Source organism: Tachyglossus aculeatus, unplaced genomic scaffold (genome assembly GCF_015852505.1).
Source record: "Tachyglossus aculeatus isolate mTacAcu1 unplaced genomic scaffold, mTacAcu1.pri SUPER_30, whole genome shotgun sequence".
Lineage (NCBI taxonomy): Eukaryota > Metazoa > Chordata > Mammalia > Monotremata > Tachyglossidae > Tachyglossus > Tachyglossus aculeatus.
Genome location: NW_024044837.1, coordinates 816723 through 830990, shown reverse-complemented (window position 1 = coordinate 830990; position 14268 = coordinate 816723). Strand labels below are relative to the sequence as shown.

Sequence of the window (14268 nt, the reverse complement as noted above, 5' to 3'; positions counted from 1 at the left end):
AAAAGTGTCACAACCGGGACTTGGTCCCAGTTCTGCCCCATCCCAGCCCTGCTCCCTTTCCAACTCCCTTCGCTGCTTCTCGAGGGTGGTGCGAGGTTGCTTCGATGGCGGCGGGGGTCTGGGAATCCAAAGGAGCCGTCCAGGACCAGACGAATCCGGGCAGCTGACCTCTGGTGGAAACTCTCGAGTATTCCATCGCCGATCATCCGATTTTTCAGTCCCTTTGTACTTCGTCATCCTCGATGACGTCCTACTACTGGAAAAATATACTTTTTGTTCCTCCGTCTACATTGTCCAGTTACTTGGGCCAGGGAACCTCTGACATCTCTAGCTCCACTTGTAGAAACCCGTCCTCGTTCTCTTCCAATTCGAACCCTGTCCCGGCACCTACATTTTTCTGGTCTCCTAGTTTTTTCTTCTACTGCTATTTCTTCACAAGAGCTTGCTATGTACCAGGTACTGTCCTCGGCGCTGGGTTGCAATCAAGCTAATCTGGTTGGACGCACACCTGCCCCACATTGGACTCACGGTCTTCACCTTCCCTTTTACAGAGGAGGTAACTGAAGGCCCGAGAATTCATTCATTTGTTCCTTCATTCATTTATTCAATCGCAATGATTGAGCTCTTAGTGTATGCAAAGCACTATCCTCAGAGCTTGGGAGAGTACACTATAACAATGAACAGACACAATACCCGTCCACATTGAGCTCGCTCTTTAGAGGGGTAGACAGAAGTTAATATACAGAAATAGATAAAGAAGGAAAGGAAAAAAATGAATCAATTAGACATTTATAGAGAGGGTACTTGCCCACAGGGTGACATATTCAAGAGCTGGAATTAGAGTTCCTGCCGCTAGATCCAGCTGCTTTCCTTTCGCATCACAATAGATCATACGACTTTCCTTCCTGTCTCACTAGTCTGAATTTCGGTGTTGTGTTTGACTCAGTCAATAGATCGATCTTTCGAGCAATCCTGTTGATTGAGTGCACTCTCTGCATCGAGAACTGTACTCAGATTTTGCGGGAGTACAACCCAACAATAAAAGCCACACGTTCCCTGGCCACAACGAGCTTTCAGTCTTCAGGGGAAAGCAGACATAAATAGGAATCAATTCCTTCCAGCTAATGACTGAAGGGCTTGGTAACTGGGGGTTGCGGGAAGAAGCTCAGCAAGGCCCCAGCACTGGCACAGCCGCCCTTTGCGATGCTGAATATCGGCTACCCCAGCCTTCTGTAAGCCCCAGAACGGCCTGGAAACAGGCCGTGGGGCATGACAGAAATGGTACTGCGGTAGATGTAGGCGATAGCATTCCAGAGAGAGCATCAGACTCCCAGAGGTTTTTGGTCCTCGAGCCTCCACAAGACCCTCCCGCCAAGGGCTGATTGACTAGGTTACTATGGCTGGCTTAGGCTCCATGGGGATCTGAGGGAGAGCGCCGTGCAGTAATGAGGTTTCGCTCCCGTGGTAGAATCATGCGGAGGGCCATGGGCAGCTGCCTGGACTAACGGAAAGCAGGCTCATGCCAATGAAACCCCTCCCGATTCAAGGGGCCGGCATTCAATACTTGGCGCCACTGAGTGTCCTGGCGGTTGGTTGTGTGGTAAACTTTCCGTTGAGACCGATTTGGACCGAGTTTGGTGTCTCTGTGTTCTCAGCACTATACCTCACAGGTAGTGGTAGCAAGTACTTAGAAAATACCAAACTTACTACCAATCCCAACGGAAAAAAATTCCATACAACTGCCACCAGCGCCTTCCGCGCTCTGGCCCATGGCCTCGGTCCCCACCGCTGGACATGATGAGACTGGTGGTTCGGGAGTCGGCGGTGAACGCCAGTCAAGAGCGAGCGTCAGACTATGGCTTCCAGTAGTCTTTGTGCCCCTATCTGTTACGCCACGCTCCCTCACACTGAGAAACGACCGGTTTGTTTGGGTGGATGACCTGAGCTGGTCTCTGTCGCCTCTGCTTTCTCGCAGTGCGTTGGTTCAGGTATTGCTCTTGGCCAATTGCGGGTGTGGAGACCGTACGACCAGAACAGAAGCAGCTTGTGACCCACATCGGTGCTCGGGGCCTGTGGATGAGAGTTAACACGCAGTTCATCCTCAGGTTTTCAGGTGTGGCTGCTGAGGATTCCAGAATGCCTTGGCCAAGGGCACACAGCAAAAAAGTGTTACAATCAGGACTTGGTCCCAGGTCTGCCACATCCCAACTCTACGCCCTTTCCAACTCCCTTCGCTGCTTCTCGAGGGCAATGTGAGGTTGTTTCGATGGTGGCAGGGCTCAGGGAATCCAAAAGCGCCGGCTGGGGCCTGACGAATCCGGCCAGCGGCCCTCTTGTGGCAACTCTCGATGTTCCAGTCCTTTTGTACTTCGTCATCCTCTATGACGTCCTATTACTGGGAAAATATATTTTTGTCCCTCCTCCCGTCTATCTTGTCCAGTTCCATGGGCCAGGAACCATGTGTACTAGGGCCCTCCGACACATCCAACTACACATGTCCTAAACCGCTCTCCTTCTCTTCCAATTCGAACCCTGTCCCAACACCTACATTTTTCTGGTCTCTTAGTTTTTTATTCTACTGATATTTCTTCAGAAGTGATTGCTTTGTGTCAGGTATTGTCCTCGGCGCTGGGTTAGAATCAAGATAATCTGGTTGGACACACCCCTGTCCACATGGGACTCACGGTCTTCACCTTCCCTTCTACAGATGTGGTAACTGAGGCCCCGAGAATTCATTCATTTGTTCCTTCCTTCCTTCCTTCATTCATTCAATCGCAATGACTGGGTACTTACTGTATGCAAAGCACTGTCCTCAGATATTTGAAGATTACTCTATAACAATAAACAGACTCAATCGCCGCCCACAGTGAGCTCACAGTCTAGGGGGGAGATAGATGTTAATATACAGAAATATATAAAGAAGGAAAGTAAAAAATGAATCAATTAGACATTTGTAGAGAGGGGACTTGCCAACAGGGTGACGTAGTCAAGTGCCAGAATTAGAGGTCTTGTCACCAGATCCAGCCGCTTTCCTTTCGCATCACTGTAGATCGCACGATTTTTTGCCTGTATCACTAGTCTGAATTTTGGTGTTGTGTTGGACTCAATCAATTTGTCGATCCTCTGATCAATCATGTTGCTAGAGTGTATTCTGTACATCGAGCACTGTACTCAGCTTTTGTGGGAGTACAACCCAACAATAAAAGGGACATATTCCCTGGCCACTATGACCTTTCAGTCTCCAGCGGGAGACAGACACAAATAAGAATCAATTCATTGCGGCTATAGACGAAAGATCTGGGGAGCTGGGGGTTGCGGTGAAAGGCCCAGTGTGGCCACAGCGCTGCGGAAAGCCGCTCTTTGCCAGGCTGATTATAGGCTGCAGGAGACCTCTGCGAATCCCCAAAGGCCACGAGGCAGGTCGCAGAGCACGACAGGGATTGTGGTTCTGTAGGCGGAGGCGATCAATGTCCAGAGAGAGCATCCGAATACGACTCCCTGAGGTCTCTGGGCCTCGAGCCTCCACAGGACCCTCCCACCAGGGTCACTGACCGGGTCGGTGCCTGGCCTGGGCTCCATGTGGACCTGATGGAGACCGGGTGTACTAATAAGGGTTTGCTCCCGTGGGAGCATCTTGGGGAGGGCCAAGGACAGCTGCCTGGACTAGGGGGGAGTGGGCTTATGCCAATGAAATGCCTCCCGATTTATGGGTTCAGCCTTCAGTATGTGGGGCTGCTCAGTACCCTGGCGGTGGGTTGTGTGGTAAACTCTCCCGTGAGCGAATGGGATGAAAGGAGCCCGATTTGGACCGAGTTTGGGGTCTCTCTGTTCTCTGCGGTACATCTCCCAGGGAATGGTAGCCAGTACTTAAAAATACCATAATTACTATTAGTCTCAAAGGGAAAACGTTCTAAACAAACGCCACCCACACCTTACGCGCTCTGGACCATGGCCTCGGGCCCTACCGCTGGGCACCATGTGACTGGTTTTCGGGAGGCGGAGGTGAACTCCAGTCAAGAGAAAGCGTCAGACTATTACTCCCAGAAGTCTTTGTCTCCGATCCGCCACACCACGTTCCCTCCCACCGCGACATAGCCAGATTGTTTGGGTTGGTGCCTGGGCTGGACTCTGTCGCCTCCTCTTTCTTGCAGTCCAGTTGGTTCAGTGATGACTCTTGGTTAATCCCGGGTGTGGAGACCACAGGACCAGAGCAGAGGCGGCCTGCGTCCCATATCGGGGCTCGTAGCCTGGGGAAGAAAGTTAACACGTAGCTCCTCCTCAGGTTTACAGGTGTGACAGCTGAGGCACACAGATTCCCGAGTGTCTTGGCCAAGGTCACACAGCACAAAAGTGTCACAACCGGGACGTGGTCCCAGTTCTGCCACATCCCAGTCCTGCGCCCTTTCCAACTCCCTTCGCTGCTTCTCGAGGGTGGTGCGAGGTTGTTTGGATGGCAGCAGGGCTCTGGGAATCCAGATGAGCCGGCCAGGGTCAGACGAATCCGGGCAGCTGCCCTCTGGTGGCAACTATCGAGTATTACCTCGGCGCTCAACCGATGCTTGCGTCCTTTTGTACTTCGTCATCCTCTATGACGCCCTCCCACTGGGAAAGTATATTTTTTGTCCCTCCTCCCGTCTACATTGTCCTGTTGCTAGGGCCAAGGAGCATGTATGTTAGGGCCCTCCGACACCTCCAACTCCACATGCCCAAAATCGTCCTCCTTCTCTTCCAATTCGAACCATGTCCCGGCACCTGCCTTCTTATTGGCCTCTTTGATTTTTCTTCTACTGGTATTCCTTCATAAGCGCTTGCTATTTACCGGGTACTGTTCTCAGCGCTGGGGTAGATTCAAGCTAATCTGGTTAGATACACTTCCGTGCCACATGGGACTCACGGTTGTCACCTTCCCTTTTACCGATGAGGTAACTGAGGCCCCGAGATTTCATTCATTCATTCATTCATTCATTCATTCACTCAATCGTATTTATTGAGCGATTACTGGGTGCAGAGCACTGTACTAAGCGCTTGGGAAGTACAGGTTTGCAACATATATAGACAGTCCCTACCCAACAGCGGGCTCACAGTGTAGAAGAGGGAGACAGACAACAAAACAAAACATATAAACCAAATAAAATAAATAGAATAAATATGTACAAGTAAAATAAATAAATGGAGTAATAAATATGTACAAACATATATACATATACACAGGTGCTCTGGGGAGGGGAAGGAGGTAAGGCGGGGGTGTTGGGGAGGGGGGTAGGGGGAGAGGAAGGAGGGAGCTCAGCCTAGGAAGGCCTCCTGGAGGAGGTGAGCTTTCAGTAGTCATTTGAAGGGAAATTCATTTATTCATTTGCAATGATTGAGCGCTTACTGTATGCAAAGCACTGTCCTCAGAGCTTGGGAGAGTACACTAAAACAAGAAGTAGAAACAATTCCTGCCACAGTGAGCTCTCATTCTAGAGGTAGAGACAGATGCTTGTATACAGAAATAGGTAGAGGACAGAAAAAATGAATCAATCAGATATTTACAGAAAGGGGACTTGCCCAGAGGGTGACATAAGAGCCAGAATTAGAGCTCTTGCCACCAGATCCAGCTCCGTTCCTTTCGCATCACTGTAGCTCGAACTATGTTCCTTCTTGTATCAAAAGTCTGAATGTCGGTGTTGTGTTTGACTCAGTCAATCGATCGATCCTTAGAGCTATTGTGTTCATTGAGTGCATTCTGTGCAACGGGTACCTGACTCAGCTTTAGCGGGAATGCAACCCAACAATAAAAGGGATACGTTTCCTGGCCACAACGAGCTATCAGTCTCCAGAGGGACACACCAATAGGAATCATTAAATTTTGGATCTAGACGGAAGGGTTGTGGAGCTGGGACATGAGGGTAGAGGCTCAGTGCGGCCACAGCCCTGTTCAAAGCCGCCCTTTGCAGGCTGGATATCAGCTACCCGAGCCTTCTGCGAGCCCACAAACGGCCTCGAGACCGTTCTAAACAACCGTCGCCCGCGCATTCCGCGCTCTGGCCCATGACCTCGGGTCCCGCCGCTGGGCACGTTGGGACTGGTAGTTCGGGAGGCGGAGGTGATCGGAAGTGTAGACTGAAGCGGGGAGAGATAGGAGGATGGGAGATCAGAAAGGAGGCTGATGCAGTACTCCAGTCGGGATAGGATGAAAGATTGAACCAGCAAGGTAGTGGTTTGGATGGAGAGGAAACGGCGATTTTGGCGATGTGGGGCGATTTGTGGATATGTGGGGTGAATGAGAGAGCGGATGGTACTGCCGTCTACAGTGACAGAAAAGGCAGGTAGAGGACAGGGTTTGGGAAGGAAGATAAGAAGCTCAGTCTTAGACATGTTGAGCTTTAGATGCAGGCAGACATCCAGATGGAGATGTCCTGAAGGCAGGAGAAGATACAAGCCTGGAGGAAGGGAGGGAGAGCAGGGGTAGAGATGTAGATTCGGGTGTCATCGGCATTGAGATGATAGTTGAAACCGTGGGAGCGAATGAGTTCACCAAGGGAGTGAGTATGGATAGAGAACAGAAGGGGACCAAGAACTGACCCTTGAGGAACCCCTACAGTAAGGGGATGGGAGGGGGAGGAGGAGCCCGCGAAGGAGACTGAGAATGAACGGCCGGAGAGATAAGAGGAGAAGCAGGAGAGGACAGAGTCTGTGAAGCCAAGGTTGGATAACGTGTTGAGGAGAAGGGGGTGGTCCACAGTGTCGAAGGCAGCTGAGAGGTCGAGGAGGATTAGGATATAGTAGAAACAGTTGGATTTGGCAAGAAGGAGGTCACTGGTGACCTTTGAGAGGGCAGGTTTGGTGGAACGTAGGGGACGGAACCCAAATTGGAGGGGGTCGAGGAGAGAGTTGGTGTTGAGGAATTCGAGGCAGCGAGTGTAGATGACTCGTTCAAGGAGTTTGGAAAAGAATGGTAGGAGGGAGATAGGGAGATAACTAGAAGGGGAGGTGGAGTCAAGAGAGGGTAGTTTTAAGATGGGGGGGACGTGGGCATGTTTGAAGGCAGAGGGGAAGGTACCAGTGGAGAGTGAGCGGTCGAAGATGGAAGTTAAGGAGGGGAGGAGGGAAGGGGCGAGAGAGAGCTTTCATAAGTTAAGAAGGAATAGGGTCTGAAGCACAGGTGGTTGGAGTGGCACTTGACGGGAGGGAGGAGATCTCATCTGAAGATGCTGCTGGAAAGAATGGGAAAGTAGCGGAGAGGGTGGAGAGTAGCGGAGAGAGTTGAGTGCTGGGGAGGATGGAGAAGGGGGAGGGGTGACTTTGGGGAGCTCAGTCATGATGGTGTTAATTTTACTAATGTAGTAGGAGGCCAGATCGTTGAGGGTAAGGGATGGAGGAGGGTGAGGAACACAGGGCCCGAGGAGGGAGTTAAATGTCTGGAACAGCTGACGGGGGTGATGGGCATGGGTGCCAATAAGGAAGGAAAAATAGTTTTGTCTATCTTAGGAGAGGGCAGAGTTAAGGAAGGAAAGTGAACAAGTTTGGCTTGGTGTTGAGTCTTTCGCCAGCAGCGTTCAGCATCTCGACAATAACAGCGAAGGAGGTGGACAGTGGCAATGATCCGAGGTTGTGGATTAGTGGTGCGAGAGTGGTAAAGGAAAGGGGAGTGAGCGAGTTGAGTTGGGTAGAGAGAGTGGAGTTAAGAGCAGAAATCCGGTCATCGAGAGTCGGTAAAGAGGATAGGGAGGCATCTGGAGGGTCTGGTAGAGACGAATAATGTGGGCTTCATAGGAGGGGAAGGAAACGGAAAGGGGAGGAGGGATAGTGCGAAAGCGACATTGGGGTGTGAGGATGAAGCTGGTACCTCCTGCTCTTCCGATGAGTCTGGGGGAGTGGGAGAAGAAGAGGTCTCCGCTACAGAGAGCAGCAGAAGAGACCGTGTCATCCGGGTTCAGCCAAGTTTCGGTGAGCACGAGGAGGAGGAGAGAGAGGGAAAGGAACAGGTAAGGGTGAAAGGGAGCTTACCTATAATGGAGCGGGGCTTCCATAGGCCACACTTGGCTGCAGCAGTGGAGGGAGGAGAGGGAGGGAAAAGGGTGCGAGTGGTGGGAAGGTTTAGATGGGAATGAGTTGACGAGGGCCTGGGCTGCGAGAGGGGGAAGAGGGATGGCGATGAGAAAGGAGAACTGGGATGGGGGGAGGAGGGGAGGGAGGGGTTGGAAGGGAGGAATTAAAGGGTTGACGCTGGTAAAGCGAATTCTGGGGAGGTGGTGGGGAGGAGGGGTGGGGGCGGGGGAAAGGGAGGGAAAGAGCTGGGTGGGAAGGGAAGGGGAAGGCGAGGACTGGGAAGGGCAGATGGGAGCAGGGTAATTGATAGTTCATGTTGGGGTCAGCAAGGTAAATGACAGCATAGGTAGCAGGTAACAATTAACATTCAATAGTAATAAAATAAGCGGATGATGACGATCACAGAGAGCAGGTAACAATTACCATGCTACAGCAATAATACAATGAGCAAATGATGGCATTATAGAGAGCAGCTAACAATTAACATGCAAAACAACAATAAAATAGGCGGATGATGCCCATAGCAGAAGGTTGAATTATCCATGGGTCAGTCAAATAAAAAAGGCTAATGGGAAGAAAAGTCCAGGAGCTCTTGGAAGAATTATCTCTGAGGTGGTGGAAGATGGAATCCTGTGGATGGCTGTTGTGGAGTAGGGCAGAATTATCATGGGGATTCATGGGAGAAGAAACGCCTGGGAAGAGGAGTAAACGGCCAAATAGCATGGGTGGGATGAGTAGGTGCGAATGGGTTTTTTGTTAAATTAACATGGTGAGAACAAGGGCCTTTTTTCCCCGGGGAGAGGACCCGAGGGAATCAGTCCCGTCCGGTCCGATCCTAACCCAGGGAAGGAGGGAGTGTGGGACTCCCCAAAGAAGGTCCCTTATCGATCGATCCTTCAAGCAATAGTGTCGATGGAGTGCATTCTGTGCATCGAGCACTGTACTCAGCTTCTGAGGGAGTACAACCCAACAATAGAAGGGACACGTTCCCTGGCCACAATGAGCAATCAGTCTCCAAGGGGAGACAGACACCAATAGGAATCAATTTATTGCGGCTATAGACGGAAGGGCTGGGGAGCTGGGGGTTGCAGGGAGAAACTCAGCCCATCCACAGCGCTGCGCACAGCCGCCCTTTGCCAGGCTGAATATCGGCTACCGAGCCTTCTGCGAGCAACCCAACGGCCTCGAGATAGGTTGTGGATGATGACTGGGATGGTGATTCGGTAGGCAGAGGCAATCGTTGTCCAGAGAGAGCATCAGTCTATGACTCCCTGAGGTCTACGGACCTCGAGCCTCCACATGACCGTCCCACCAGGGTCTGATTGATTGGGTCGGTTCCTGGGCTGATTTCCATGGGGATCTGACGGAGAGCTACGGGAACTAATGATGGCTCGCTCCGGTGGAAGCGACTTGGGGAGGGCGAAGGGCAGCTGCCTGGACCAGCAGGAAGTGGGCTCACACCAATAAAACTCCTTCCGATTTAAGGGGCCGGCCTTCAGTTCATGGGGCTGCTTTGTGTCATGTCATTTGGTTGTGTGGTAAACTGTCCCGTGCGCGAATGGGATGAAAGGAGCCCGATTTGGACCGAGTTTGGGGTCTCTGTGTTTTCTGTGCTACACTTCATAGAGAGGGGTAGCAGGTACTTAGAAAACACCATAATTACTATCAATCTCAATCGGAAAAAGTTCTAAACAAGCCCTACCCGCGCCTTCAGCTCTCTGGTCCCTGGCCTCGGGCCCCGCCGCTAGCCATGCTGGGACTGGTAGTTCGGGAGGTGGAGGTGGAAGTGAAGGCCAGTCAAGAGCGAGCGTCAGACTACGACTCCCAGAAATCTTTCTGCCCCGATCCGTTACGCCACGCTCCCTCCCACCACGTCACGGCAGGATTGTTTGGCTCAGAGCCTGGGCTGGCATCTATTGCCTCCGCTTTCTGTCAGTGCTGTTCGTTCAGCGATTACTCTTGGCCAATCGCGGATGTGGGAACCATACGGCCAGAGCAGATTCAGTCTGGGTCCGACATCAGGGCTCGCAGCCTGTGGAAGAGAGTTAACACGTAGTTCCTACTCAGGTTTATAGGTGTGGCAGCTGAGGCACACAGATTCCAGAGTGTCTTGGCCAAGGTCACACAGCCAAAAAGTGTCACAATCGGGACCTGATGCCAAGTCTGCCACATTCCAGTCCTGCGCTCTTTCCACCTCCCTTCGCTGCTTCTCGAGGGTGATGTGAGGCTGTTTCGATGTTGGTGGGGCTCTTTGAATGCAGAAGAGCCAGCCCGGGCCAGGCGAATCCAGGCATCTCTCCTCTCGTGGCCAAACTAGCTCTCTTCCTCCCTTAAAAACCCTACTCAGAGCTCACCTCTTTCAGGAGGCCTTTCCAGACTGAGCCCCCTCTTTTTCTCTGCTCCTCCACCCCTTCCCAACGCCCCCACCCCCTCCCTCTGCTCTACCCCCTTCCCCTCCCCACAGCACTCGGTATATTTGTACATATTTATTACTCTATTTTATTAATTATGTGTATATATTTATAATTCTATTTATCTATTCTGATTGTATTGACACCTGTCTACTTGTTTTGTTGTCTTTCTCCCTATTCTAGAATGTGAGCCTGTTGTTGGGTAGGGATTGTCTCTATCTGTTGCCGAATTGTACTTTCCAAGCACTTAGTACACGGCTCTGTACACAGTAAGTGCTCAATGAATACGACTGAGTGAATGAATAAATTTCCAGAAGGCTTTGAGCTCCAAGCCACCACAGCCGCAGACCCCAGTTATCCGTGCGGGGAGGCGGGTGATAGGACCAACGTGCCTGGAGCCAGGCTGGTTTTATCCGCTCTGTTCGCGACGCACTCCAGTGCCAGGAGTCAGGAACAGTAATGAGCTTGCACCGTTATCCGCGGTGGTAACCAGTGGAGACCGGGCCCCGTGGAGAATGGGGCCGGGGGGACCTGGGAGGGCAGGGCCGGGGGCTCAGCGCCCAGAGATGAAGTAGGGACTGCAGGGACGCAGCCTGGAGACCGTGACTCTGTTATTCCTTCGGGAGGAAAAGTTACACCGGTCTTGGCCTAGGGGAGGGAAGAGGATCTTCCGTCAGCCCGGTTCTGCCCCACCCTAAAACAGGACCTTCTGGCTGGGCCTGGCTTTCTGGCTTCAACCATTGGTTGCTGAATTGTGCTTTCCAAGCGCTTAGTACAGTGGTCTCCAGACAGTAAGCGCTCAATATATACGAATGTGAATGAATGAATGAATGAATGAATGAATTTGCCGCCAGGACTCTAGCTGTTAATATCAGCACTAGTCCCACTCAGGAACCGCCCTCGGGGATTCACAGCCACCAGTTCTTTCCCACGACATTCCCAGCAGGAAAACACACAATCCCAATCTATCAGTAGCATTAACTGTGTGCATACCTCCGTACTAAACAATGACAAAATGAAAAAACAAACAAACAAAAAAACACAATAGACATGGGAGACAGGTAGTTTACAAACTAACCAAGGAACAGACCCAGAGTGAATTACGGATGAAATAGAAAGGTATATTTATGGGAAAGTAAGGGCTTAAATAAATGATCTCATACTGTGGTAGTAGTAGTAGTAGTAGTAGTAGTAGTAGTAGTAGTAGTAGTAGTAGTAGTAGTAGTAGTAGTAGTAGTAGTTATGAGCTTCTCCAGAGTAAAGTGAACTGTATTATTCCTGACCCAGTCAATCAGCCAATCAGTGGTATTTACCGAGTGCTTATTGAGAAGTGCTAAATTATTGAGATACTACAATAGAATAAAGAAACACATTCCCTCTTCTCAAGAATATTGCAGTCTAATGAGGAAGGAAGGTATGAGAAAAATAAGAAGTAGGGTGTCCTAGTGGAAACAACACAGGCCTGGAAGTCCCGGGACGCAGGTTCTAATCCCTGCTCTGACACTTGCCTGATGTGTAACCTTGTGTCACTTAACTTCTCTCTGCCTCACTTTCCTTAGCTGTTCAATGGATATTCAATACCTCTTCTACCTCCGTTTAGACTATGAGCTTAGTGTGGAACAGGGTCTGTATCTGACTTGATGGTCTTGTACTTACCCTAGTGCTTAGTACAGTGCTTGACACTTAGTAAGCAATGAACAAATACAACAATAACAATAATAATAATTTACCACTAGAATGGCCAAATTAAATAATCGAATGCACAGTTGAATAACGATGAGTGTACAAGTGCTGACGATGGGTTTAAATAAAGTCTTCTCTGTTAGAGGTGGCTCATTTTAAGTTGAAGGGAGATTAACTGGGAGAGATTAAATTGGTAGGAACAGAAGTGCTATGGGCTATTGGAATTGAATACGTGCGGAGGTGGTAGTTAGGAGGGTAAGACCTAAGGAAAAAAAAAACCTAAATGGGGAAGAACTCCTGTAGGCAGAGGGATTTACGAAGGGCTTTTAAGACAGAGAATTGCGGTCTGGCAGGTATAAAATGTGAGGGAACTCGAGGCAGGAGAAAGGACATAGAGTCAGGAGAAGGAGGAAAAAAACACACATCACATTGCACCTGTGGTACTCCATCGGCTTCGGGACCGACTTGAAGAGCAAACCTCGGAACGTCTCTATAACACGGAGGGAAAGGGCAACATTCCTCTCTGAATGGTCGAGGTCAGAAGGTCTAGGATAACAGGCAGAACTGGTGATGGCAGGGATTTCCGGGAAGGCGGGTGCGGGGGCGCACAAAGGGCTGGAGAACGGCCAATTCCTGTTTGTCGGCCAGCAGATGAAGCATTAGGCTAATGTACAGGCACCGAATCTCTGTGGTCGACCTTTTGCGACTCCTGCAGATTTTCCTGTCGTATTTTATGGCAGATGAGCCCTCACTTCCTGGAGGAAAACCCAACCCGGTGCACCAGGGCCCTGAAAGCCTGCTTGACCTGCTCGTTCCGCAGCGTGTAGATGAAGGGGTTCAGCATGGGGGCAACGGAAGTGTTGAGCACCGCCACCCCCTTGGTCAGTTCCACGCTGTCCTTGGCGAACGGTTTGAAATACATGAAGATAAAACTGCCATACGTGATGGAGACCATGACCATGTGTGAGGAGCAGGTGGAAAAGGCCTTTCTCCTCTGCTGAGCTGAGGGCAGTCTCAGGATGGTGCGGACGATGGCCGTGTACGACGCGGTCATTAGTGCCAGGGTGATCAGGAGCGTCCCCAAGGCCTGGAGGAAAGCCATCAGCGCCAGGTAGTGTGTGTCTGTATATGAGATCCCCATCATTGGGGAAGAATCACAGAGGAAGTGGTTGAGGATGTTGGAGTCGCAAACGTCTAGCCGGGTGACCATCACAACCGGTGGGAACACGATCGGATAACTGAAGAGAAAGGAGCAGAGGACCAGAAGGGTGCAGACACCCCTGCTCATGACGGTCGTGTAGTGCAGCGGGCGGCAGATGGCGACGTAGCGGTCGTAGGACATGGAGGCCAGGAGGAAGAACTCCGACACTCCGAGAAAGATGAAGAAGAACAGCTGAGCGAAGCAGTTGGAAAACGAAATGGTTCTGTCTCCGGTGACGATGGTGACCAGGAAACTGGGAATGCAGGCGAATGTGAAGATGATCTCCAGCAAGGAGAAGCTGTGCAGGAAGAGGTACCTGGGGGTGTGGAGGCGGGAGTCCAGGAGGGTGAGGGTGACGATGGTCAGGTTGCCAGTGATGCTTAATGCGTAGGTGAGGAAGAGGAGGAGGAAGATCAGAGCCTGCAGGTGGGGGTCATCTGTGACCCCCAAGAGGATGAACTCGGTCACCCTCGTGCCATTTCCCATGGTTGATTGGTGGCGTTAGCCGAACCTGTAGTAGCAAAGGGAGAGATGGCGGAGCAGAGGACAGGTGCAGGAACAGCCTAAGACGGGGAGAAGAGCCCATGGACCAAACAACAAGTGATTCCCCCTCCCCTGGACGGTCAGTGGTTCAGGCTCCGGCTGCTGCACAACCAAACTATATATACTTTGGCCAGAGAGGGCATGGGGAAATCCCCTGGATTCTGCTCCAGGACATGGCATCGACCTTTCCTAGGTGCCGGTCCTTTTGCCCACGGTACGGGTGAGGCCAGCCTTCCCTGAAAGTTCACGGTTCCTTTGGCAGCAAGTATCTGTCTGGATGTCTGGATCCCACCTCTTTCTTTATTCCTCGCTCTTTCGACTGCTTCTTCTCGTCTGTCTGCTACTGCCTGGTTGAGATAATCATATCCAGTTGCCCTGATCCATGCAGCCTAGAGGGGC

The 14268-nt window shown here is 51.1% G+C and overlaps 1 protein-coding gene and 1 pseudogene across 1 annotated transcript; both read right to left on the bottom strand.

Moving 5' to 3' along the window:
• LOC119921765 overlaps positions 1-3950 on the bottom strand; it is a 40820-nt pseudogene extending 36870 nt beyond the window's left edge.
• Positions 3951-12873: 8923 nt separating this feature from the next.
• On the bottom strand, positions 12874-13812 carry LOC119921757 (olfactory receptor 6C75-like). Its single transcript, XM_038741811.1, has one exon. The coding sequence runs from the start codon at positions 13810-13812 to the stop codon at positions 12874-12876; it is 939 nt and encodes a 312-aa protein (XP_038597739.1).
• Positions 13813-14268: the final 456 nt, after the last annotated feature.

Bases quoted from the DNA above. Each gene is read 5' to 3' on its own strand.
- LOC119921757 (XM_038741811.1), bottom strand. From the start codon at position 13,812: ATGGGAAATGGCACGAGGGTGACCGAGTTCATCCTCTTGGGGGTCACA.